This window comes from Erythrolamprus reginae, chromosome 2 (genome assembly GCF_031021105.1).
Source record: "Erythrolamprus reginae isolate rEryReg1 chromosome 2, rEryReg1.hap1, whole genome shotgun sequence".
Lineage (NCBI taxonomy): Eukaryota > Metazoa > Chordata > Lepidosauria > Squamata > Dipsadidae > Erythrolamprus > Erythrolamprus reginae.
The window spans coordinates 297,065,227-297,091,661 of NC_091951.1; the positions used below are offsets into that span (position 1 = coordinate 297,065,227).

General features: G+C 38.4%; 1 protein-coding gene across 7 annotated transcripts in view; it reads left to right on the forward strand.

Moving 5' to 3' along the window:
• Positions 1 to 2,595: 2,595 nt before the first annotated feature.
• The window catches only part of TMEM232 (transmembrane protein 232), a 158,898-nt gene continuing 135,058 nt past the window's right edge, over positions 2,596 to 26,435 (forward strand). For 4 of the 7 annotated variants that reach the window (XR_011558337.1, XM_070742938.1, XM_070742937.1 and 1 more), the window contains exons 1-6: positions 7,307 to 7,645; positions 9,606 to 9,752; positions 11,493 to 11,604; positions 14,155 to 14,260; positions 22,679 to 22,836; positions 25,310 to 25,409. Coding sequence is in view for 6 of the 7 variants with exons in the window: in XM_070742938.1 (XP_070599039.1) it covers positions 7,536 to 7,645; positions 9,606 to 9,752; positions 11,493 to 11,604; positions 14,155 to 14,260; positions 22,679 to 22,836; positions 25,310 to 25,409 (733 nt within the window). In the remaining variant the exon portion in view is untranslated. Of the gene's footprint in view, positions 2,830 to 3,239; positions 3,274 to 7,306; positions 7,646 to 8,744; positions 8,821 to 9,605; positions 9,753 to 11,492; positions 11,605 to 14,154; positions 14,261 to 22,678; positions 22,837 to 25,309; positions 25,410 to 26,435 lie in introns of those variants that run through there. The other 3 variants (XM_070742940.1, XM_070742941.1, XM_070742939.1) reach the window with 3 other exon arrangements.

Sequence of the window (26,435 nt, forward strand, 5' to 3'; positions counted from 1 at the left end):
GATCTGTCTGAAATATTTGTGCTTGAAGATATTAAAATAGAAAAGAAAATAAATATTAAGAAAATAAATAAGTGAATGTTTGTAAAAAAGATGGAAAGAATAATTAAAAGAGGATGGTATAAACAAACTTTAATATAATAATAATAATAATTTAATTTATTGGATTTGTATGCCGCCCCTCTCGTAGACTATAGCAGATATTACGAATGGAGTTTAAGTAATAGGTTTTATATAAAACAATGTAAACCGTGGATATTTACCACTGTAAGATAAACCAAGAGAAAAGGTGAGCTGTCAAGACAGACAACATGTTTGTGTCTTTTTTTTCGTTTTCTTTTTTGTCTTTTATTTACTTTGTTTTTCTGTTTAGATGTGTTAGGTGTTAGGTTATTATGGTTATGATGTATAATTATTGATTGTTTCTTTTAAATGTATATAAATTTAATACAATTATTTTTTTAAAGATACAGTATTTAAATGAATCTGGCTTACTCACTGACTTTGCTTGCCAAAAGGCCCCAGGACATTGCAACCGTCATAAATACATGTCAATTGCCAAACATTTGAATTTTGATCATGAGGATACTGCAAAGGTCAAAAAAATGAAAAATGGGCATACACTACTTTTTTTTCAGCGCTCTTATAACTTCAAATGGTCACTAAACGAATACTTGTAAGTCAAGGACTACCTATACTACTGATTTTTGATAGAAATCCTATAAACTTTCTGGGTAACATTTGAGTACATTGATGGATCTCCTTTTTTATCTATAATTTAAAAGGACTCACCACCTTGCACCCCACCCATTTAACAGATTAACAGTTGAAGGGACATTGCAGGTCATCTAGTCCAACCCCCTGGCCAAACAGGAGGCTTTACATCTGCCTCTACCTAGAATTGAACTCACAACCTCCTGATTGTGAGGCAAGATCTCCACCTCTAGGCCACAGCAATCCATTGCTGAACGAGGGTGGTGCAGTGGTTAGAGTGCAACACTGCAGGCTACTTAAGCTAACTGCTAACTGCAGTTCAAATTTCACCACTGGCTGAAGGTTGACTCAGCCTTCCATCCTTCCAAGGTGGGTAAAATGAGGACCCAGATTGCTGGGGCAATATACTGATTCTGTAAATGGCTTAGAGAGAGCTGTAAAAGATCTGAAGCAGTATGTAAGTCTAAATGCTATTGCTCAATGCTATTGCTGAGAAATAAATGCATAAATGTTTGAGTTCCCAAGAACTTTTCAGATGAATAGTACAAAAAGGAGCTCGGAAAAAGCAGATAAATACAAAATTAGGTAAGCTATGTCACCCAAGTTGTTTCCAAAAGTTGCATTTGTGAATCAAATAAATAGTTAATATTGGTCATCTGGGAGGAAGAAAGAAATAGGTTCGTGGTACTTCTGAAAAATAAAAGGCTAATTTATTTTTATGAGTGGCTAGACCCAGTTGGGATGAATTGTGTTAGGGTAAATGGGGTTTTAGGATATTTTTTTTTAGCTTTTAGTATTTTAATATTAGATTTCTACACACTTGTATTTATTTTATTTATTTGTTTTGTCAAGTACGTACTGGTGTATACAAAGATATATTATTTATATACATGATACTAGTAAAAGAGAAACAGGACAGGGAACGGAAGGCACTCTGGTGCACTTATGCATGCCCCTTACTGACCTCTTAGGAATCCGGAAAGATCAATAGTGGATAATCTAAGGGTAAAGTTCTGGGGGTTAGGTGATGATATTACAGAGTCTGGTAGTGAGTTCCATGCATCAACTACTTGGTTACTAAAGTCGTATTTCCTGCAGTCGAATTTAGAGCGTTTTACTTTAAGTTTGTATCTGTTGTGTGCTTGTGTGTTGCTGTGGTTGAAGCTGAAGTAGTCATTGACAGGAAGGCCATTGTAGCAGATTACTTTATGGGCTATGCTTAGGTCGTGTTTAAGACGACATAGTTCTAAGCTTTCTAAAGTTAGGATTGTAAGTCTAGTTGCGTAGAGCAGAATTTCCCAACCTTGGCAACTTGAAGATATTTGGACTTCAACTCCCAGAATTCTGGGAGTTGAAGTCCAGATATCTTCAAGTTGCTAAGCTTGGGAAACACTGGGGTATTCTATTGCGAGTGGAGGAGTTTATTATGAGGAGATATATTTATTAGGAGTTTATTATTGTAGGACACCCTGAGTCATTTGAGAAGGACGGCATAAAAGTCTAATAAATAAATAAATAATAATTAAAAAATAAAATTTTTGGATTCACCACCCTCATTTTATTTATTGGGGTGGGGTGCATTTGTTTAAAATACTTAAATTCCCAGAAGACAAACCACGTCCACCTCCTTCCGTGTTTATTTAGTTTTTATTTATTTATTTGTTTTGTCAAGAACATATTGGAGGTATGTAAAGATATAATAATATTCATATGCATGATAGTAAAAAAAATAAGAAACATTAGATATAATAATATTTATATATTGTACATGCCTAGAGTTCGCAAAGAAAGACCAGTTTTTTTAACAAAAATAAAATGAAAATCAGGAAAAGATGAAACAAACTACTGTACATTTATCATTAAAACAATCCCGATATTGATCCTCGCTAACACATAGCTTACAGCAGCGGCATATACAAAACGCGGCGCAGGAATAGCCGCCAGGAAGGCGAGATCTCAAGCGCTACCGTGGAGCTCCCCCTTTCCCGCTCCGTGGAATCACGTCCCGCTGCGTCCGTGGCAACGGTCGCCATAACACATTAAAACCCCGCGAAGGAATACCGCGTGGGGCCGAGAGGGCCTGAGAGCTTGTCCTTTTCGCCTCCTCCTACGAGTACGGTAAGTTTTAACAAGACGGTCACGAACGCGGGACGTTTCAAAGTCGGGAGCTTCCCAAGGGGACGGTTTTAAACCCGGCGGGTTGCCTGGTAAACCGGTTACAGCTGCCCTGGTTCGTGAGCTGCTGCGTTTACGTCTTGCTTAACGCCCGCCCGGGTGAAGGGCAGCACGGAGTTGACTGTGGAGAGGTTGAGAAAGTTAGGCGGGTTCGGACCTGCTTCGTACTGGGAGTGGAAAACTATATATGAAGAAAGCGCTGGACCAGGGGTAGGCAAAATTGGCTCTTCTATGACTTGTGGACTTCAACTCCCAGAATTCCTGAGTCAATCATGCTAGCTCAGGAATTCTGGGAGTTGAAGTCCACATGTCATAGAAGAGCTAACTTTGCCTACCCCTGCGCTGGACAATCACGTCCATCGTGCGCGGAGAAAACAGTAGATGAAGGTAGGGCTCTGAGCTGAAAAACTTCTGAGGACCCGCCAGAGGGCGGCAGTTACCATATTCTGTTATTTCTATTCCTGCATGTTTTAAATCGGCCTCCTTTCCTGTCTGTCTGCCCGTCCGTCTGTCCATCCATCCATCCAATTTGTATGCTGCCCAACTCCCTGTTACTTTCCCACTTAAGTGGCGCCTATTTATCTACAGTGGAACCCCGACATAAGAGCTGCTCTACTTAAGAGCAACTCGAGATAAGAGCTGGGAGGGGAGAGATATTTTTGTTCTACTTACAAGCCCAAATTCGAGATACAAGCGCCAAGGAGCTGTCTCCTGAAGCCAAACGCTAACTTCCGCGTTCGGCTTCAGGAGACAGCTGCGAAGCGGCGTGCGTGTTTTAAAAGGTTGCAGCCGGCCTGGGGGGCTCGGGGGGTGCTTGCAGCTTTCTTTCTTGCTCTTTTTCTTTCTCTCTTTTACCTTCCCTTCCTCTATTTCTTCTTTTCTTTCTCCTTCCCACCTTCTTCCCTCCCTCCCTCCACTCATTCCTCTCTTACTCTCCCCTTTGATAAGTTTCCTTGCTTCCTTCCTCTGTTCCTGTCCCTTCCCCCTTTCTTTCTTTCTTTCTTTCTTTCTTTCTTTCTTTCTTGCTCTTTTTCTTTCTCTCTTTTACCTTCCCTTCCTCTATTTCTTCTTTTCTTTCTCCTTCCCACCTTCTTCCCTCCCTCCCTTCACTCATTCCTCTCTTACTCTCCCCTTTCATAAGTTTCCTTGCTTCCTTCCTCTGTTCCTGTCCCTTCCCTCTTTCCTTCCTTCCCACCCTCCGTCCATTCATTCACCCATTCCTCTCTTGATCGCTTAAAGCCGGTCCCTGGTGCAAAAAGGGTTGGGGACCTCTGTCCTACAGGATTGGGTGGCAGAGAAGTTGAACATATGTAAATTTAAAAGTTTAAGAAAGTTTACAAGTTAAGTGAAAGAAACTTCATTATTCATTTATATGTACATGTACATTTCTTCATTAAAAACATGTCTTTCTGCATAATTTAGACTAACTTTGTGAGTTTTTTGAGGGCTGGAACCAATTAAAATTATTTACATTAATTCCTATGGGGAAAAGTCGTTCGAGATAAGAGCTGCTCGACTTAAGAGCCCAGGTCCGGAACGAATTAAACTCGTATCTCGAGGTACCACTGTACTTGCATTTGCATGCTTTGCCTGATGAGATGGGTAGCACATAAATTTAATAAATAATATAGTTTAAATAATATAATTATATATTATACTATATATAATAATATATATAGTATAATAATATACTTAGACCTCATTAGAATGCAGTGTAAGTAGATGTTATCTACTGCCATGTAAAAGTCCAATTTCTCAACCATAATTCTAATGTTTCAAATTTCATGCTTTCTTCTAATTTAATTTTTCATGTGCCAGCCTATTGGAATAGCTATTTTCTTTTGTTAACCTTAAATTAAAATTAGTTGTTGAGTTTTCAGAGTTGCCGTCATCTGAAAACTGTGGACAAATTGCGGCTTTGAAATTTATAGGCGGTGAGAGAAATGTCAGTAAATCCTGATAGTAGCTGTGAGTGCTGTTGGAATACTGAGCGACTGATAATGCTCTCAGTTATTTAATGTTAGGATGAGAAGGAAAGTCTTGGATATTCAGGCTGTGTTTTTTCTTCTGACCTGTCACCAGGCAGACTCAGGAACATGCAGGACTCATGATAAAAGTTCTCTTCCTAGAATTGTTCCCACAGCAAAAACAAATCAGTTACTGCACAGATGACCTTTCTTGAAAAAACTGCATTATAAGCACAAACACTTTTTAATTACTCCTTAATAATATAGAATGTGTGCTGGAAAACTATCTGTAAAGTTGTATTTATCTGATAAAACTTGATCAGATTTATATGGAGCACAATTTACTTATTTTTTTTTAAATTTCCAGAGTACAGCAATTTTTATAAGAGGGAATAAATATATGAAATAATTTATACTATGGATTTAACCATGTTTTCTAATTAAAGTGGAGCATCTATAATTTGCTAAAGCTTAAATTAAAAAATAAACCAAGCATGATTATTTGTTGGCAGATAGTAAGGCATCTAATAATAGCTTCCTCTGCTAATGATTAAATGTATCATATTCCATTATTTATTTGTTTGTTTGCTTCAGAAGGAATATTTGAACCTTAGGCAGAACACTGGCAGTACTCACAAAGGATAGTTATAGCTTGCCTTATATAAATGAATCTTTTTATTCCAATAAAGTATTAATTATTTGGCACTCTTATGAGTTTATCCTCTATTTTAAATGTCTTCTCTGTGTATTTCTAGATAAGATTTTATTATGTGGTTATTTTGCCTTATGCTATACTGTGGAGATGTTGGGAGCCTGCAAGATATCTATATTGTTTGAAGACTTGTGCTTTCCAATAGTTCTCTGTTTCTGATTAATTGTTTTAATTTACATGAGTTTGTTATTACTATTTTAATTTTTGAGGTTTACGTAACTGGGATGGACTTCTGTTTAAATTGAACAGAACAAAATAAATAAATGAAATCTATAATCAATTTGTAACATTCCTAGCTTTTTTCATAAGGAATTTTTTTTCATTAAGGAAAAATGTGGAATTGTTGTATTATTTATCTTGGTTATTGGTGCTTTCTGGAAGGATCCTTTATTTTCATTCTCCAAATCCTGCTAGTGGTATAAACAACGGCAATTTTAGTTTTCTAATCTGTCCATGTGGTAGGATTCATAGTAATTCTACTGTCTTTGAGATCCTTCTTAATACAGTCCTAAAGAGAGTTCCAGTGACAAATGCCGCAATGAATTGTATTGGCTTTTATTCAGAGTAAATGTACATTAGAGTATGATCAAAAGAGGCTGTAATCCTGACCATACAGTAGAGTAAATTTTGTTGAATTTATGGAATGATTACAGATCATGACTATTTGTTCAGCAACTGTTCAAATTTAGGACAACGTTGATCAAGAGAGATTTAAAACTGGACCTTGAAGTTGTGGCCATTGCAGCATCAATAGTGATTTGGACTCTAAGCAACTGGTTTACAATTACAACGGTTGCATTATCCCATGGTCACTTGATCGCCATTTGCAACTTTTCCTGCCAGCTTCTCACAAGTAAAGTCAATGGAAAAACTGGCAGGAAGTTGCAAGGTGCTTCTGCTGTTGCTGCTTTTTCACCTGCCTGCCTGTGGTATCCACCCACCTGCCTCTGTCTGTAGCCTTTCCCTGTGGCACCTGATTGTCCACCATTTTCACTCACTGCCCTGCTTGCTTAGGACTCCTTCCTTTTCTTCCTTAACAACTTGTGCAGTCCTTGGGTTATGATAGGAATTGGGACTGCTGGGATTGCTGTTGTTGGGTGATACAGTCACATGAGATCACACCTTATAACCTCATCTCTTAGCAACAGAAATTTATTTATTTATTGGACTTTTATGCTGCCCCTCTCCGGAGACCTGGAGAGGCTCATAACGTATAATAAAACAATTCTTGTTCCAGTTGTCATTGTAATCTGAGGTTTACCTGCATTACTACTGTTCTACAAATTTTCAATTTTTTTTAGCTGCAGAAATGAAATGTGCCATTTCTTAATGAATTTCATAAGATGAATTCAGATATAATAATGAAATTTGTTAGTTGGCTCTAGTTTTCATGCAATCGACATTTTCCATTTTCCAACTATAGGTAATAGGCAAATAATGCGCCAAAATTGAACATATAGGTATAAACCCGTATATTTTTATTAAAATTAAGTGAATTATGGTCTCAACAGTGAATACATAAAATAATCTATTGTATATTATCAAGAAAAACTAAATTAGTAAACAAGTTTAAAATGTTTAAAGGTTTAAATATCTCATTAATCTTGCCTTCAGTTTGTGTCCCTTTTGCTTGTCTTGACTTTTCTTTTGTATTTAAGGAAAGTATTGTCTTTTACAATTGTCCAATAGTAGTCTGCAAGCAATCATGGGATCCATCTACTTTGATATCTGTTTTCTATAGCTGCAGTGTCTTGATTGAAGCGCTCCCCATGCTCATCACTCACTACTCCACAATTTGATGGAAAGAAATTCAGATGAGAATATAGAAAATGAATTTTTAAGGACATGTTACAACCAAAATTTTTGTAGACCTGGATGAGTTTTTCAACCACTTCCTTGCTGCATAATTGTTTCCAAGAAAAAATTGATGTCAGTAACATGAATGCTATCCACGCAGTCTTTTCCTTGCTATGCAACAGAGAAAGAAACTCATCATTGTTAATAAGTTCACAGATCTGTGGGCAACAAAAATTCCTTCATTTATTTTTGCAGCACTAAGCAATGGAAATTTGGTTATCAGGTACTTGAAAGCTGCTTTATTTCTGTCCATTGGCTTCATGAAGTTTTTCATTGGTGCTAACTTGATGTGTAATGGAGATAGTAAAATCTTGTTGCTGTCTAAGAGTGCTGGATACTTTACATTTTTATTCCCTAGTTGTCTTGTGGGCCGTAGCGGCCAGTCTCTTTTGATGTAGTGCAATTCTGTCGCACAATTGTCCCATTCACACAGGAAGCAACAATACTTAGTATATCCACCTTGAAGACCAAGTAACATAGCAACCACTTTCAGGTCACCACAGATTGACCATTAATGTTGACCGTAATTAATGCATCTTAGGAGCTCTTTCAAGTTTTCCTTTGTTTCTTTCATTGCGGTTGCATAAGCAACTGAAACGGATGGTAGCTGATTGCCATTATGCAGAAATACAGCTTTAAGTCTTTTCTTGGAAGTATCAACAAACACCCTCCACTCATCTGGATTATAATCTATGTTGATGGCCAACATTAAGCCACAGAAGTTGTTACAAACAGCAATACTACATTCCTGGTCAAAGAATGGAAGAAATTCTTTTTGGCGGTCACAAGTCTCGATCCACAGGAATTATCGCATATGTGTGGCACCTAGTTTTTGTCCTGGTCTCCTATTTTGCAACCAAAATGCAAGTTGTAGGCTTTCTTAATCTCGGTTGTAATCCTTCGTTTTTGGGATGCAAAAGTAACTTCACCTGAAATATAACAAATTATCAGTTTTATTTTAACAAGTTCAAGGCATAACTAAATTTACTAGCATAAAACAATGTTTAAAGGCGCTAACTCACCAAGCAACAGATACGTGACTTTTATAGAATTTGGTGACTTATTACTGGCTAATATTGCATCATCTTGGTACATGTGGTGGTTTTCTATTGGTCACCAATACTATGTAATCTATAGTGTAATTTGCATCGTGCATTTTATAAACCTTATTTCATTAGTTGGTTGCTTATGTCATGGAAACTAGAGCCAAGATACATTTTAAATGTTATTTTCATTTTTAGCACCCCCAAAATTATGTAAGGACAGCTGTTTTCATGCTTGCAACTTTTTACCTCTAGAACAGTAAATAGCATACTCTCCACTGTGTCCTTTGACAGTCTTAAAACCAAAGAATGGTTTTAAATGGATCATCTATCATGTGGCTTCCTTAATGCTAAGGTATAATTTTATTATAAGGTATCTCTGATGTGATGATTATTGTCTGCCTTCTTTGGGTGGGCTATAATAAAATATACATCTGGATAACATTTATATATTGTATATATCCAGCAACTCACAATGGTTGCCTCCCCCTAAAGGGGTATGTTTTACTTCTGAAGTTTATAAGCAGTTATTGTTATATTTACAGAATCAATAACATGGTTTAAATTGCATTGTAGGAGTTTATATTTTAAATCATGATGTAATTATAATGGACATTTCCATTATTTAGCTCTATTTTGTGGATAATATTGTAATTCTTTGATATTATATTGCCTACCACATACCAGTTATTACCGGTAATAACATTTAAATTGATTAATGAAACAAACATCATGCTAGTCTGGTATGGTGGCTAATTAACTATCTGATCAAGAAGTACTAATGAAATAGAGAGATTGGAATAAATTAAACAGTTTGGCATGATTCCAGATGCAATTCAACTTAATTATATTTTTTTGGAATGTAAATAGCATAACATATTGCAATTTTAGATATTCTATTATGAATACTGTATTTGATTAAATAAATGCAGTTTAAATTGTTTTCTAAGTGGAGTGCTAAAAAACCCTCAATTTTTAAAATTGTCGTTCTTTTTAGAATATCCACATTATTGATTTCTGTTTTACTTTGTTTTTCATTTCCCTGGAGGACATGACAGAAAACTTTTAAAGCTTAGTCTTTTTAGGTGAGATTGTAACCTTTCCTTTTGACTGTACTGTTTTTTAAAAATTTGTTTTAAGACTAAATTACAACATGCCCATTATAAAAGTGCCGATGCATTACAACTTTGGCATTGTGTCCCATGATGAGCACGCAAAGCTTCATGACAGACTGGTGACTCAATATATGGAAAAAGAGTTAGCTGAACTCAAGAGAAAACCACGTGGGTAAGTTTAAATATTAAATATATTAAATTGATGCAGTATTTATACCTTCAGTGTTTTCAAGCTTCTAAAACCATGGCTTAAGGAAAAGAGCAAGTCAGCTGAACACTTCTTGAGAGTTTAAATAAGATGCCATCAAAATGTAGAAAATGAAAGATATCGTGTACAATGCCTCACGAATCCCAGCGACTGGTTAGGTCCCACAGAGTTGACTTACTCCGGGTCCTGTCAGCTAGGCAATATCGCCTGACGGAGCCTAGGGGGTAGAGCCTTCTCTGTGGCAGCCCCGGCCCTTCGGAACCAACTCCCCCCTGAGATTCGCACCGCTCCCACCCCCCTGGCATTTCGTAAATCTTTGGAAACCTATCTCTGCCAGCAGGCTTGGGGCTGTTGAGCACAGATGCTCTGCTCCGATCATTAGTGTAAATAGAATGAAAGTGACTGATTGTGTTTTATAATTGAGGTTTTAGATAAATTTAGATAATTGGGGTTTTAGATAAATTTAGACTGTTTTAACTACTGGATTTCTTATATGTTTTTTGTATTGTTCCTGTTGTAAGCTGCACTGAGTCTGCACAGAAGGGCGGCATAGAAATCGAAGAAACAAACAAACAAATAAATATGATAGGTAGCACATGACTTCACTTTTGCCTTTTCAGCCTATGTTTCCTATACGGGTAGTACTCAGTTAATAACCACTAATTCAGTGACTGAAGTTATGTTGGTACTTATGATCTGTTCTTGAAGTTCTGGCTATCCCAATATTCCTGCAGTCATCTGATTGTAATCTAAGCATTGCACTTACAATGTTTGCGGGGTCTCATGGTCAAATGATTAGCATTTGTAGATCTGTTGGCTTCTCACAAACAAAGTCAATGGGGAAACCAGCAGGGAAAGTCACATCATTCCCCATCACTTTTTCTCCCAAAGAAAATCACTCCCCATCACTTTTTCTCCCAAAGAATCTAGCCAGAGGGGCGGCATACAAATCTAATAAATAATAATAATAATAATAATAATAATAATAATAATAATAATAATAATAATAATAATAATAATAATTATTATGACATTGTAGTGTAACACACATCAGAATTTGTGACCTTAGCTATCTTCCTGCAAGCAAAATCACTTGCAGTGCCGGCAGGAGGTTGCAAATGCGTTCTTGTGACATTGAACTTAATGATGATGTGGGATTTGTTTACCAACTGACATGCAGAACTGCCATCACTGAATGGCACAGTCATATGATACTGGGCGTTTCAATTGCATCACTTAGTTGCAGTAATTCTGGTTCTAACTGATGTTAGTAAGCAAGGACTAATCTTAAGTTAGAAGTGGTAAAGATGCACAGGAATGTACCAGCTAGGAGTTTGGTAATCAAAAGCCTTGGCAATATCAGTGCCAAAGCTAATGAACATATTGAACTCTGAACAGCAAGTTCTTAAGCTAGATTACTTTCAGGATAGGAAACTGATATTTCCATCTAGATGAAAAAGCGGCCTGTCACACACATATATTTTTAATCTTACCAAGACAGATTTGTCAAATTTGCTGTAAAAGTGAGACAGCAGCAGAATGTCTTTGTATATATTAAAGACTGACCTTACACAATGGCTCTTTTAAAAGTAAACAAGTGTGTCCTTTTATGCTTGAAAGATTAATTCTATGTATTTATTTATTTAATTAATTTTAATTAATTTAACCAGTTAAATTGATATTCCCTTGGGTGTATCTTTCCAGAAATCCATTTGAACTTACTGAAGAATTTGTTGAGAATTTCAACAAGGCCTTAGAAACTGAAACGAAGGAAGCATTCATAGATCTGGCTAAAAAAATGCTCATTAGATGCAAGGTTTGTATATATATAGGACAATAATGGCAAAGCTTTTTTTTCCTCAGGTGCCAAAAGAGTGTGCGTACGTGCTATTGTGCATGCGTGAGTGCCCACACCCATAATTCAATGCCTAGGGAGGGCAAAAACAGCTTCCCCCACTCCCCAAAGGCCAGAAACGGCCTGTTTCCCAACTTCTGGTGGGCCCAGTAGGCTTGTGTTTCATCCTCCCCAGGCTCCAAAAGCTTCCCTGGAGCTGGGGGAGGGTAAAAATGCTCTCCCCCATTCCCCCAGAGGCTCTCTGGAAGCCAAAAACACCCTCCCAGAGCCTCTGTGTGAGCCAAAAATCAGCTGGCGGCACACACATGCATTTTGGAGCTGAGCTAGGGCAACGGTTTACGTGCCAGCAGATATGGCTCTGCGTGCTACCTGTGGCACCCATGCCATAGGTTCGTCATCACTAATATAGGATTTATAAAAGGTCATTTATAAAGACCATCTGAGGAACCTGTTTATGGTGCTGTTTAAGACCTGAGAATTAATGAAAATACTTTTTACTACATTACATTCATTTTCCTTTTGAAATTATTCATACAAAGATGTGCAGAAAGGACAATGTTAAAATAATTTGTATTTGGACATCTGAAATGTATAAGAAATTGCCAGGATGAAAATGCTTGAAATACTTGTTTTCTTTTTAAACATAGTCACGTTGAAATAGTCTCACGAAAACAATCTTGAGAGTGAGGAAAGGACATCTTAGTTTTTAATTACAGTATTGCCTCTTGTTTCAGGAGATGAGAAAAAAGAAAGGACCTGACAGACTTTTCTTTTATAGTTAGGTTAATATGGCAATGCAGTATAAAAATAAGGCAAAGTTACTCCAACTCTGACAGATTTATGTTTTAAAAGGTTACTCCCAAATGACTGAAGATGTTTCATTGGATTGGTTTGGGTACCACATGTGCCCTCCTCACAAACTGCCTGAGTACAAGTCATTGCTGGAATGCAGAGCTTGAAATTAATTGCTCTTTGTTGCAAGGCACTTCAATTGATGGTTAACAATATAATTACACTCAGTAGTTATCTTCTTATTTAAGTCTTAACCTGAGGGATAAAAACATTGCTATCTTGCCTAGCCCTTGTATTTTCTTGTCAGCAGTTCATTTAAAATGTTATCTTTAAGTAGAATTTTGCATACTTTGACATTGCTATATTTTGCAGAGCCATTCATTATGTTTCTGTTGTTTATTAGAGTTGCTCCACTTTTCCAGTCTTGACAAAAGATGCCACTGCTTTAAGAGTCTTATGCTTTAAGAGTCTTAAGCAGCATCAGCAACATGTATTCCAAGCAGAAGGCTGAATAATATCAGGCTGCTTTAATACCAGCTTTACATCTCCACCCCTTGTCCAGTCAGCGAAGCAGTGGAAGTGATGTGCCGGTGCCTGAAGGCTGTTGGGGTCTGAATGGGTGTCAACAGACTCAAATTCAACCCTGATAAGATGGAGTGGCTGTGGGTTTTGCCTCCCAAGGACAATTCTATCTGTCTGTCCATTACCCTGGGTGGGGAGTCATTGCCCCCCTCAGAGAGGGTCCGCAACTTGGGCGTCCTCCTCGATCCACAGCTCACATTAGAGAAACATCTTTCGGCTGTGGCGAGGGGGGCGTCTGCCCAGGTTCACCTGGTGCACCAGTTGCGGCCCTATTTGGACCGGGAGTCACTGCTCACAGTCACTCATGCCCTCATCACCTCGAGGCTCGACTACTGTAATGCTCTCTACATGGGGCTACCTTTGAAAAGTGTTCGGAAACTTCAGATCTTGCAGAATGCAGCTGCGAGAGCAATCATGGGCTTTCCCCAAAATGCCCATGTAACACCAACATTCCGCAGTCTGCATTAGTTGCCGATCAGTTTCCGGTCACAATTCAAAGTGTTGGTTATGACCTATAAAACCCTTCATGGCACTGGACCGGATTATCTCAGGGACTGCCTTCTGCTGCACAAATCCCAGTGACCAGTTAGGTCCCACAGAGTGGGCCTTCTCCGGGTCCCATCAACAAAACAATGTCGTTTGGTGGGGCCCAGGGGAAGAGCCTTCTCTGTGGTGGCCCCATCCCTCTGGAACCAACTCCCCTCAGAGATTAGAATTCCCCCCACCCTCCTCACTTTTTGTAAGCTCCTTAAAACCCACCTCTGCCGTTAGGCATGGGGAAACTGAGATATTCTTTCCCCCTAGGCCTTTACAATTTATGCATGTTATGTTTGTTTGTATGTATGTTTGGTTTTATAATAAGGGTTTTTTAGTTGTTTTAGTATTGGATTTACATGCTGTTTTTTACTACTGTTGTTAGCTGCCCCAAGTCTATGGAGAGGGGCGGCATACAAATCCAATAAATAAATAAATTAGCTCAGTGGCACTAGACTTGTGCAAAGTCTGAAGAATTTCTTCTGAATGTCTTCCGAATATGCTCATTTCATTAGTTTTAAGTTCAGCCCCAGGTCTGTTGTTAGCTTGGGGAAAAAATGGTATTATAATCTTTTGCTTCTTTCCATTTTATATTCTGGACAGAGACGATTGGGGCTGAGCGTATTAGGTTGTGGGAAGTATGTGAATCTTCCCGTTGGATGGACCGAGGCAATAATGTTATCACAGTGCAAAGGAGAAATTAGTGAAGGTATGTTGCTTTTTCATTTTAATTTATACAAATTTTCTCTTTTTGCTGAACAAATGATGCTGAATTATGAACACAAACACATCATTTTAACGAAGCATTTGGCGGAAGGAAGCTGTTCTGTCTGTTTGTTCAATATAAAAAGACACAATTACGTAAAATACATCAACACGCTATTGGAATAATGATGTCATTATGCAAATGATTTAAATTGATACCCATGACATAATTTGCTTAACATGCAAAATGTTGCTATTTCAAAAGAGGTAAATCACACAGATATTGTAAAATTAAATCAATATACATTTAACTCTCTTGTCTAGACCAGTGTTTTTCAACCAGTGTGCCGCGGCACACTAGTGTGCCGTGAGACATGGTAAGGTGTGCCGCGAAGCTCAGAGAAAGAAAGAAAACGAGAGAGAGAGAGAGAGAGAGAGAGAGAAAGAGCAAGAGGGAGAGAAAGCAAGCAAGCAAGAGAGAGAGAAAGAAAACAAGAGAGAGAGAAAGAGAGAGAGAGAGAAAGAGCAAGAGGGAGAGAAAGCAAGCAAGCAAGAGAGAGAGAGAAAGCAAGAGAGAGAAAAAGAAATAGAACGAGAGAGAGAGAAAGAAGGAAAGCAAGAGAGAGAGAAAGAGAACAAGAGAGAAAGAAAGCAAGAGAGAGAGCAAGAGAGAGAAAGAAAGAAAGAAAAAAAGAAAGAGAGAGAGAGAGAGAGGGAGGGAAGGTGGGAGAGAGAAAGACCTAGAGGGAGGTAGGGAGGGAGAGAGAAAGAAAGAGGGATGGAGAGAGAGAAAAAAAGAGGAAGGGAGAGAAAGAGGGAGGGAGAGAAATAGAGCGAAAGGGAGGAAGAGAGAGAGAGAATTTTTTTGTCTGAACTTTATTTAGCCCCCCCCTCCACCCGCCACTCAATGTGCCCCATGGTTTTGTAAATGTAAAAAATGTGCCGCGGCTCAAAAAAGGTTGAAAATCACTGGTCTAGACTACATCAGATGCAGTAAATCTTTTTTTGGGGGGTGCACTTAGAAGGAAATTTACGCTGTTGTATTCAACATCATACCTCTTTTGTGGAGGATACTGAACTGTAGAAGGCCAGTGACATTTTTAGCTTTGAGAAGCAATCTAGTCCTATGTCTGGAATAGATGGCATTGGTTGTTTTTTTTTTTAAGGATCCCTGGAAATTTGTATTTAAATCCCTTTCAGAACATACAGATCATGGACATGAATATGTTTAATAGGGGCCCAGGAACCAAGAACTCAAAGCTGAGAGGTCATTTTATGCCACTCAAAGGGCTCCACTACCAGAAAACTATTCTGACCTGAGATTTGTCCATCAAGCAGTTAAATGTTCACGCTGCTTCAAACCAGGTTTGACTTTGCGAGATTATATGGAGATGTCAATGTAGTTTATTAAGTAACAAGTGGATATTATTTCCCTCTGAAACATTATTTCACTTTAAAAGTTTAGTTGATAATCTTAGAATTACTTATCTGCCATTCAAATACCATCTACTTAGCTTTTTTTTGTCTATATCTGCTCAGATTTTTTCTCTACTACTGTACACAAGATGATTTTTTAATTGAAAGGGAACCCCCCCCAAAATAAAGATATATTTTTTTAAAAAAAGACCGGTTTGAAACTAAAAAAGGGGGCTAAGGAGTAAAATTACCTTATATGGCGATACCTTGTCTTACAAACGTCTCGTCATACAAACTTTTCGAGATACAAACCCGGGGTTTAAGATATTTTTGCCTCTTCTTACAAACTATTTTCACCTTACAAACCCACCGCCGCCACTGTGTTGCGCCGCCTCTGGACTTCTGTTGCTAGCGAAGCACACGTTTTTGCGCTGCTGGGATTCCCCTGAGGCCCCCCTCCATGGGAAAACCCACCTCTGGACTTCCGTGTTTTTGTGATGCTGCAGGGGAATGCCAGCAGCGCAAAAACGGGCTCTTGCTGGCAACAGAAGTCCGGAGGTGGGGTTTCCCAGTGAGGGGAGCCTCAGTGAAATCACAGCCTCGCATAAACACAGAAGTCCGGAGATGGGGTTTCCCATGGAGGGGAGCCTCAGGGGAATCCCAGCAACGCAAAAACGGGCTCTTTGGCTGGCAAAAGGGGTGAATTTTGGGCTTGCACGCATTAATCACTTTTCCATTGATTCCTATGGGAAACATTGTTTCGTCTTACAAACTTTTCACCTTAAGAAACTCATCCCGGAACCAGTTAAGTTTGTAAGACAAGGTATCATTGTATATTAGATTTATCAACAGTCACTGGCTAGTAACTATTAATAAAGCTGTGACAGTTTAACTTTGTTGTGCCCAGGCAAGTTGGCTAGATGCAGCCATGGGATGAGTGTTCCAAAGAATTCAGAATGTCAAGTCCAGACATAATTTTTCAAGAAATTACTCATGCAATAAATAGTGATTAGAATACATTTCAGACTTTGCTTCAGTCAGCTTCTTTTGTTCTCTTTTAAGAGCTACTGAGTTAAGTCTAGAATGTGGCTAACTCATTTGTCATGCACACATGATTGAATTGTAAAAGTTAATATGCACTTAAAGATCAGGATTGTAACTGCTGACATCACAATTATAATTTTTGTGAGGGTCTGTTTTCAATTTCTTTGTTTTGTACGCATTCTCTTATGAAGAAATACTGGCTGCTTTTTGAAGATTAGGAGGCCCATGGTCTCCTTATCCCTCTCCCTTTAGGCAGCCATTTCTATTCATTTCATTAGTCTGCCTACAGCTGCAACTGTTTTTGTTTTAATCTCTGCTAAATCGGACAGTTGAAAAATCATCATCATCAGAACTGCTTCCATAAGTCCGCAAAGAAGAGCATGGATGTAGCCAGCAGAAGCTGAGTTCAAGAAGAGTTCCTTTATCTTTACCTGCTGCTTGAAGTTTGCTCCAGGGCTCTTTGCCATTGCGTTCCCCATATGTTTCTTCTGAGCAAGATGGACAGAGGTTAACAACTGCAAATATTCCATTCCTCCGTCAGTGAAAAACCAAACCAAACTCTGATTCTACCTAACAGCTTTCATTTTGATTCTTTTTTTTTTTTGGCAACTGCAAAATAATATACATTCATCATTTTTCCTTTTGATTTCATTTTCAAATAACATTGCTTTAGAAATTCTTTCCGAATTTAGATGTGAATAGGGTATAATTTATCATAATGTATAAACTATTGAAATAATTTGCCTTAAATAATGAAATTCCCAATTATACAATGAATAAAATGATACTTAACCCTAAAGATTATGATGAATTCTCTAAAATATGATTCTTTCTCTGTATTAAAATCTTTGGAAAACAGAACATTAAAAAAAAAATACTAGTGTATATCTTGTACCTAAGCTTTAATTAAGAATTGACAGTAGAATTAAAATAATAATTTTGAAAATGCAAGGTGAATTAATAATAATGTGGTTGGATAAAGGCAATAATAATGTGTTACCTGAAATATATATGCTGTTTTACAGTGGTTCTCCTCCTACCTCTCTGGCCGATTGCAGGTGGTGTTAGTGGGGGGTCAGAGGTCGACCTCGAGGTCTCTCCCTTGTATGGTGCCTCGGGTTGGTTCTGTCCCCCCTACTATTTAATATCTACATCAAACCGCTGGGTGAGATCATCCAAGGGCATGGGGTGAGATGTCATCAATACGCTGAGGACACCCAGTTGTACATATCTACCCTTTGCCCAGTCGGTGAAGCAGAGGAAGTGATGTGCCGGTGCGTGGAGGCTGTTAGGTTCTGGATGGGTGTCAACAGGCTCAAACTCAATCCCGACAAGATGGAGTGGCTATGGGTTTTGTCTCCCAAGGACAATCCCATCTGTCCGTCCATTACCCTGGGTGGCAGGAACTATTGACCTCCTCGGAGAGGGTCTGCAACTTGGGCATCCTCCTCGATTCACAGCTAACATTAGAACATAATCTTTCGGCTGTGGCAAGGAGGGCGTTTGCCTAGGTTCGCCTGGTGCACCAGTTGCGGCCCTATTTGGACAGGGAGTTTCTGCTCACAGTTACTCATGCCCTCATCACCTCGAGGTTCGACTACTGCAACGCTCTCTACATGGGGCTATCTCTGAAGGGTGTTTGGAAACTTCAGATCGTGCAGAATGTGGCCGTGCAAGCAGTCATGGGCTTTCCTAGATACACCCATGTCTCATCAACACTCCGCGGTTTCCGATCGCAATTAAAAGTGTTGGTAATGACCTCTAAAGCCCTGCATGGCATCGGACCAGAATACCTATGGGACCGCCTGCTGCCGCACGAATCCCAGCAGCTGATTAGGTCCCACAGAGTTGGCCTTCTCTGGGTCCCGTCGACTAAACAATGTCATCTGGTGGGACCTAGGGGAAGAGCCTCCTCTGTGGCGGCCCCGGCCCTCTGGAATCAACTCCACCCGGAGATTCGAACTTCCCCCACCCTCCTTGCCTTCCGCAAGATGTTAAAGACCCATTTATGTTACCAGGCATGGGGGGATTGATGTTTTCCCCCCTCTGACTAGTAAGACTTGAGTATGGTATGATTGTATAGTGTTGATTGTTTTTAATGTTGGGGTTTCTTAACTTAGTTTTTCTTAATCATTAAATTTGTATTATATTGTACTGTATTGCTATTCTGTTGTGAGCTGCCCCGGGTCCTTGGAGAGAGGCGGCATACAAATCTAATAAGTTATTGTTGTTGTTGTTGTTGTTGTTGTTATTATTTATTATTATTATTATTATTGCTTAATGTACAAAGTGAATATGGTACTTTGTTAGTTTATGTATTTATTCACTGCAGAACTAAAATGGGATATTATTCAAAGAAATCTGGAACAAGATTATTATGGTTTATCATGGTTAGGAAATAGGGCTTTGAAATAGGCCAAAACATTTCCCAATACATTTAAACTGGAGACCAGTATATAATTCTGATGAAGCAGATTGCTTATTATAGGTAATCCTCGAGTTACAACAATTCATTTAGTGATTGTTTGAAGTTACAACAACATTGAAAAAAGTGACTTATAACTATTCTTCACACTTACAACCATTGTAGCATTTCCATAGACATGTGATCAAAATTCTGATGCTTGACAGCTGACTTATATTTATGACAGTTGCCGTGTCCCAGGTTCATACTGATGCTATCACCTTTTGAGACCTTCTGACAAGCAAAGTCAATGGGACAGCCAGATTCACTCAACAACTTAGCAACAGAAATTTTGGGCTCAATTGTGGTTGAGGATTACCTGTACAGTACTGGAGGCAGCAAGAGCAAGCTTAAAAGTGGCAGGGACGGCAACAGCTCTTTGTGTATTTATGCAAATGAAATTATCCATAGATTGGATTTATTGATGAAAAATTGTGTGCTAAAGCAACATATTGTATTAATGAAACAATTGGTTGGAATTATAGAAACCATGTTACATAGATGGAACAAAGGCAGTACAGTATGGTGATCTTCCCTATGTGCCCCCCCCCCCGATAGCTATTTTTATTTGTTTAATCATGATGATCTTGGTTCCCAGAGCATGCGTTCACTTTCTAGGTTTATTAACATTCCTTGGCCTCCTAAATGTTTTATGGCTGAGCTGAGTGGGTTTTATTATTTTCAAGTTTCTGGAATGGTAATTGGAGAGAGATACTTGTGCCATACTTCATGTATCCCAACTGTCTGTATATTTTCTCCTTTAGTATTTCTGTTCTTTGATATTCTCAGGAATAATGGAATTACATCCGTGTGTGTGTGTTTGAGACAGAGAAACAGAGACAGATTTAAAACTGGAACTGTTCTAAAACATATCAGTGTAAATAATATTTAGGTAGCTATTGAATTCAAATATGCCCTTCTATTTACAGAAGGGCCTTCAATCCAGGAAAAACATGGAATCAGCAAAAATCATTTGCCCTTTCCATATTCTTCACCTGGCAAATCATAAAACTCTGAAAGGTTTCTAAAAGGTTATGGAATTAAGGCAAATATATGTGTACCACAGAGGTAGGTTGCTACCAATTTGACCTGGTATGGAGAATCGGTAGTGGCTGTGGCGGGAGGCTCCACCCACCTGCCTTGATATCATCAAAATGTTCTGCACACAGAACATTCTGTGCATGCACAGAAATGTTGCGCACGGGCGCTGCGCACTACCATTCCAAAACTGGTAGCAAAGATAAGTAGAACTCACTAGTGCTGTTCTAGGATAATGTTGCAGAATCCAATCTGGGTCAGTCACTGGGTTTTGTAATTGTGTAGAGTAATTTTTTAATCCTGGAATCTTGTATAACCAGAAATTCCAGTTGACATGACTAAAACATATTAGTGTGAGCTTGTGAGTCTGAGCCCACATGAGAAAGAATTTGACAAATTTGTTATCCCTATTTTTGAATAGTTTTTAGAAAGCACAGGTTGTGATCCCTCAGCTTCCAGAACTCTAAAGCCACTGGAAACTGCTGTCTTACATTTCCTTGCAGGGAGCTACTGTCTAGAGCAGGGGTCCCAAAACTTTTTACATAGGGGGCCAGTTCACTGTCCCTCGAACTGTTGGAGGGCTGGACTATAGATTCCTATGCACACTGAACATACCTTATTTCTCTCTCACTCACTCACTCTCTTTCTCTCTTGCTTTCTCTCTCTCTCTCTTGCTTTCTCTCTCTCTCTTGCTTTCTCTCTCTCTCTTGCTTTCTTTCTGTCTCTTGCTCTCTCTGTCTCTCCCTCCCTCCCTTTCTCTCTCCCTCTCTTTCTCCCCCTTCCTTCCTTTCCTCCCTCCCTCCCTTCCCTCCCTCCTTCCTTCTCCACTTCTCCTTCCCTTGCTTTTTCCCTTCTCTTTCAATTTTCTTTCTCTCCACTTCTCTCTCTCTCTTTTCCCTCTTTCACCCTCCCTCTTCTCTCCCCGCGGAGGACTCACCCGACAAGCCTCCACCCTCTGACCCCAGACTCCCATTCAATCCCCATTCAGAAAACAGGAGCTAGCAACTCAAAGAGAAGGAGGCGGTGTGTGCGTGTATGTGTGTGTGTTGTGCCCAGCTCGGCTTTCGGCAAGCCTTGCTTTACCTCGGATGAGATGAGATTGAGGGGGACGTTCTCACTGCTTTACCAGTGCTCCTTGGAAAAGACCCACGGGCCAGATAAATGGCCTCAGCGGGCCGCATGTGGCCCGCGGGCCATCGTTTGGGGACCGCTGGTCTAAAGCCATGATGGTAAACCTATGGCACTGGCCTAGGATACCAACCCACACTCGTCTCTCCATCCTCAGAATCTGTGATTAGCTGAGCGGGATGTGGTCGAGCCACAACACATGCAAGGCAAGATTTGTCACAATTGTGATGATTATGGCATGCAGCTCACAAAACCCCCAAGTCCACTATCTCAGAAAATTAGAATATTACATATGATCAATAAAACAAGGATTGTACATAGAACAATATCGGACCTCTAAAAAGTATAAGAATGCTGATGTACTCAGTACTTGGTTTGAGCCCCTTTTGCAGCAATTACTGCTTCAATGCAGTGTGGCATGGAAGGTGTTATGGAAGACCAGGATGCTTTAGTAGCTTTTCTGCATTGTTCAGTCTCATGTCTCATCTTTCTCTTGGCAATGCCCCATAGATTCTTTATGGGGTTTAGGTCAAGCGAGTTTGCTGGCCAATCAAGCACAATAATCCTGCAGTCATTGAACCAGGTTTGGGTGCTTTTAGCAGTGTGGGCAGATGCCAGGTCTTGCTATAAAATGAAGTCAGCATCCCCATAAAGCTCCTCTATGGATGAAAGCATGAAGTGGAAACCTTTGCATCTCATTTGGAAACCAAGGACCCAGAGTATGGAGGAAAAATGGAGAGGCACACACTGCAAGAATTATGAATTTCCACAGTCGGTGTTGATTTAAGCAGCCCATGTCATCTGCTGGTGTTGATCCACTGTGCTTCATTAAGTCCAGGGTCAACTCAGCCATCTACCAGGAAATTTTGGAGCACTTCATATTTCCTTCCGCAGATGAGCTTTGTGGGGATGCTGACTTTGAGTTTCACCCGTATAAGGACTTATTGTGGTCAATAGGTTTTGTGATTGGAAGGTCACATCTTGAGTTCTTCACTGCTTCCCAAGGCCTCACATTACACATTCTTGGTGGCCCATTCAACTTCATTAGCTGGCTTTATTATGCAATAGTATTTAATTCACATTCTAGCATAAATATTTCAGTAACTGTTGATCAAAATTATGAGAGGGATGACTCTTAATTACATTTTCATCAAAATGATAATCAGAACAGGCGGAGGAGGAAATTAATTTAACACTTGTTATTTTGTTCAGAATTTGGCAAGCGTTGGGTTACAGGTGTGATGAGTATTATGTGAAATATTAAGATTTTGTAGATTTGTAAAATATGAAGACCAATCTGAATTTGTTTTTCGTTTCCTTTTATTCCTTTAGAAGCTCTTGAGATTCTTGGAATTTCATTGGATCATGCCCCCATTGCTCCAGAACACATCAGTATTTTATTTTTTGTAGCAGAAGGCATTTTGTATAAAATCTGTTATGACGCAGCACAGAAACCATTCCTATTCTCATGTGAAATCAAACTGTTGAAGGTATGCTGTGCTTTTAATATTGACACTCCTTCCTTATACAGATATGTCATCTTCAGTGATTGTATAAACACTGTGTACCAATATTACTTTAGTCTTCTATGCAGACTTGCTCTTTCTGCTTGCTTGGGAAAGATTTCCTAGTTCAGGAACTGTATCTGACAATCACAGGTCCAGATTGTACCTAAAACTCTGTTTGCTTTTCTGCTTATTTACTTTTTGCTTTTTTTGTTTTGGAATGTTTAGACTTTTTTTTTTTTTTGCAGAAAGTAATGATTTTTGGTTAACAACTAATGATTTTTTATGTCCACTGCTTTAAAAAAATATTACAGAAAAGTAGTAATGATCTCCCTTTAAAAACTAAAATGAAACTTTTATCAATGAAGATTCTTAGTCAATCGGGTAGAGTTGTCTGGAAGTTGATTCATGGCAACTGGACTTCTTTTCTTTTTTAGTTAGAAAGATTTTGCTCCTTATTCAAGTAGATTCTTCAGTCTGAAGAAGTTACTTAGCCAAACAGTGAAACATTTCAAAGCAAAAAAGAAACAAAAAAAGAAAAAAAGGTCTAGTTGCCATTACTTAACTCCCAGACAAAAATGAAACAGTGTAATGGATGAAATGAGACTTTATATTAGGATAGGCTAAAATGAGTCTACACTTTAGCAGATATACTGTATGTAATTACTCTCTGAAGACCAGAATATGGACTAACTTGATATATTAAATTGTAGACTGCTGTTGCTTTGGAACTCTAAAGCAAACAAAGCACCAACTAAGATCTAGGCAACAATTAAACTTCAAAGACCTTGTGTATAAGCTATGTTTTCAGGCTTTCGAAATTATGCTACCTAAACAATTCATTAAATTTGCACACAGTGTTAAAAAAAAGCATGTGCAAAATTACATTCCCCCCAAATAATGACAACAACAACAAAAATAACAATTGCTTCAATACCTGGACAATTCTGGTCATTAAATATACAAGAATATGGCTTGGATAAAGGAGGTAAAGAAAAAGCTGAAATGAAAAATTATGTAATAACTGCAGAAATTATTAAGAAAAGATGAAGAATTGGTCAGCAGCAGATGAAGATGAGGGGCTCTAAGATTTGAGAATTTAAATAGATAAGCCTCTGCCAGGTAACACCACCAACTTAATAGCTATAAATAAGAAAGACAAAAAAGTCTGGAAGGTAGATGCTGCAATATGTGAAAATCAGCAGAATAAAAGAAACAGAGAAAAATCACAATATATAGAATGTGGCAAAAGCAACAAAGATTGTACCAATAATTACAGTCACTTTGAATGCAATTCTAAAACATTTGGAACACCATTTGAATACCATTGGCACTGACAAAATCAACACCTGTCAATTGCAACAGGCAGCATTATTTGGAACAGCTTACATCCTGCAATGATAACTAGCATTGTCAAACAGCAACATCTGCCTATCCCAGGTTCTTGGGAAAGACTCAATAGATGGATTAAAATGCCACATCCAAACATCTGGCTAACTCTGCAACCAATCATAATAACACATTTAGACAGTGTAAAGATTATGGATTTTAATCCTGTCTTATGCACAACACTGGTTGGGTGTCTTTGAAACTGTCTTACTCTGTCAGCTCTAGACAGTAATAAACTGCTCCTGAAAAGGATGTTAAAAAAACTACAGGATGCAGTAGCCAGGAGTTAAAAATGATTTGAGGATGCAATTTTTGAGTTTGTACTTCAAGAAATACATAAACATTTAAAACGTCACAATTTACACTTACATTGTGGGGCGCAAATTAGTACTTGCTTCAGATATAGTTGTTCAAGCAAAATGTTACCATGGATGTCATTGATTGTATGTTGGGTTTTTTGTTTTTATAAGCTGTCTAGAGTAATTGAGAGTGGGTGGCCATACACACTGTCGCAAATAAATAAAGTAGTCAGAAAGTGAAGGGAACATTAGATCTGACTGCATCTCTGGGTGGAGATTATTTCATAGGATAAGGTCAGACATTGAAAAAAACTGTCTCTGGGATCCTGCCTTTCTCATTTACATATTTGGAGAACCTTTTGTGTCCTCACCTGGAAAAATAGTATGTAATGAAATAGTTCCACATGAAGCAGATGATAATTGAAAACAAAACAAATAAGTCAACAAAAGTTCTAAAATAGTCTACCTTAAACATGATTAAAAAGCTATAGTATAGCATAGAATGCGGGTGTCAAACTCCTGGCATGACGTTGCCATCATGTGACATTTTGAGACATTTTTTCCCTTGACGGAGCTGGGGTGGATGTGGTCTGCCTGTGGGATGCCAATTTGACATTCCTGCTGCAGAATAACAGTGATCCAAATGAGAATGCATAACTGAATATTTACATAAAGATTTATTAAGTTGTTTCTAACAACCTATATATGGACACTGCAAATATATAGATGGAAATTTATAGAATAAATACTATGTGTGTTTCTTCTGACAGCTTGGATTTTTAGTCTTTTTAAGACTACTACTGCTAGTCTTATTTGATTACCAGAGGTTTTCCAAAGAACACAGATCCAGGCTTTACACTGGCTTGAAAGGTAGATTTTTTTAAAAAACAAAAATTCTGTTTATCTTTGCTATATTTGTAAGATACTTTGGAATGTTCAGTTGCCAATCTAGTTCTGTTATTAAAAAAAAAAGCATCAAAAGAAACTTGAGGGCAAATCCAGAGTGACATCTTTTATTTACTAACTGAGAACTCTAGTTCTCAGTTATGCTGGCTGGAGAGTTATGGGAATTGAAGTTCACAAGTCTTAAAGTTGCCAAGTTTGAAGTTCTCCGAGTCTTCGGAGAGGGGCGGCATACAAATCTAATAAATAATAATAATAATAATAATAATAATAATAATAATAATAGCAACATGCAATCTTTGACATAGGGAAGCTTATAAAATATATCTGGCCTATATTTATATTTTATGACAGCCTTAGCCTATTTTTACAAGCTGTCTACACGTGATTGGATCAAATCTTTGGCAAAAGCAACCTAGTGTTTTCCAGTAAGCATGGGATAGAAGGCTGAAGCTAGGAGAAAGAGAGGAAAGGGCATCACTGTTCATTTCTTGCTCTTTTGCTGGCAAACAGACAGACTGTCTTGATCTGAATATTTTTGACCTCAAGAGAATGTAGTAGTTGTCCACAAACATGACAACTTTAAAAATTGTGGACTTCAATTCTGAGAATCTAGTTCTCAGTTATGCTGGCTGGAGAGTTATGGGAATTGAAGTTCACAAGTCTTAAAGTTGCCAAGTTTGAAGTTCTCCGAGTCTTCGGAGAGGGGCGGCATACAAATCTAATAAATAATAATAATAATAATAATAATAATAATAATAATAATAATAATAATTATTATTATTATTATGTAGGCATTACCCAAAGGAGTTCTCTTTAAAAGGGATAACTCAAGAGAATTTGGCACTCACCATTCTGTTTATTACCATCAGTACCAATTCCTTTTCTTCAGGACTTTCATTTCTTTAATTTGCTTTTAATCTGGTTTAGAAAATAATATTAATGATGGCATGTGGGTGGGGGGGAACTTCATACAGAGATCATACTTGGTTT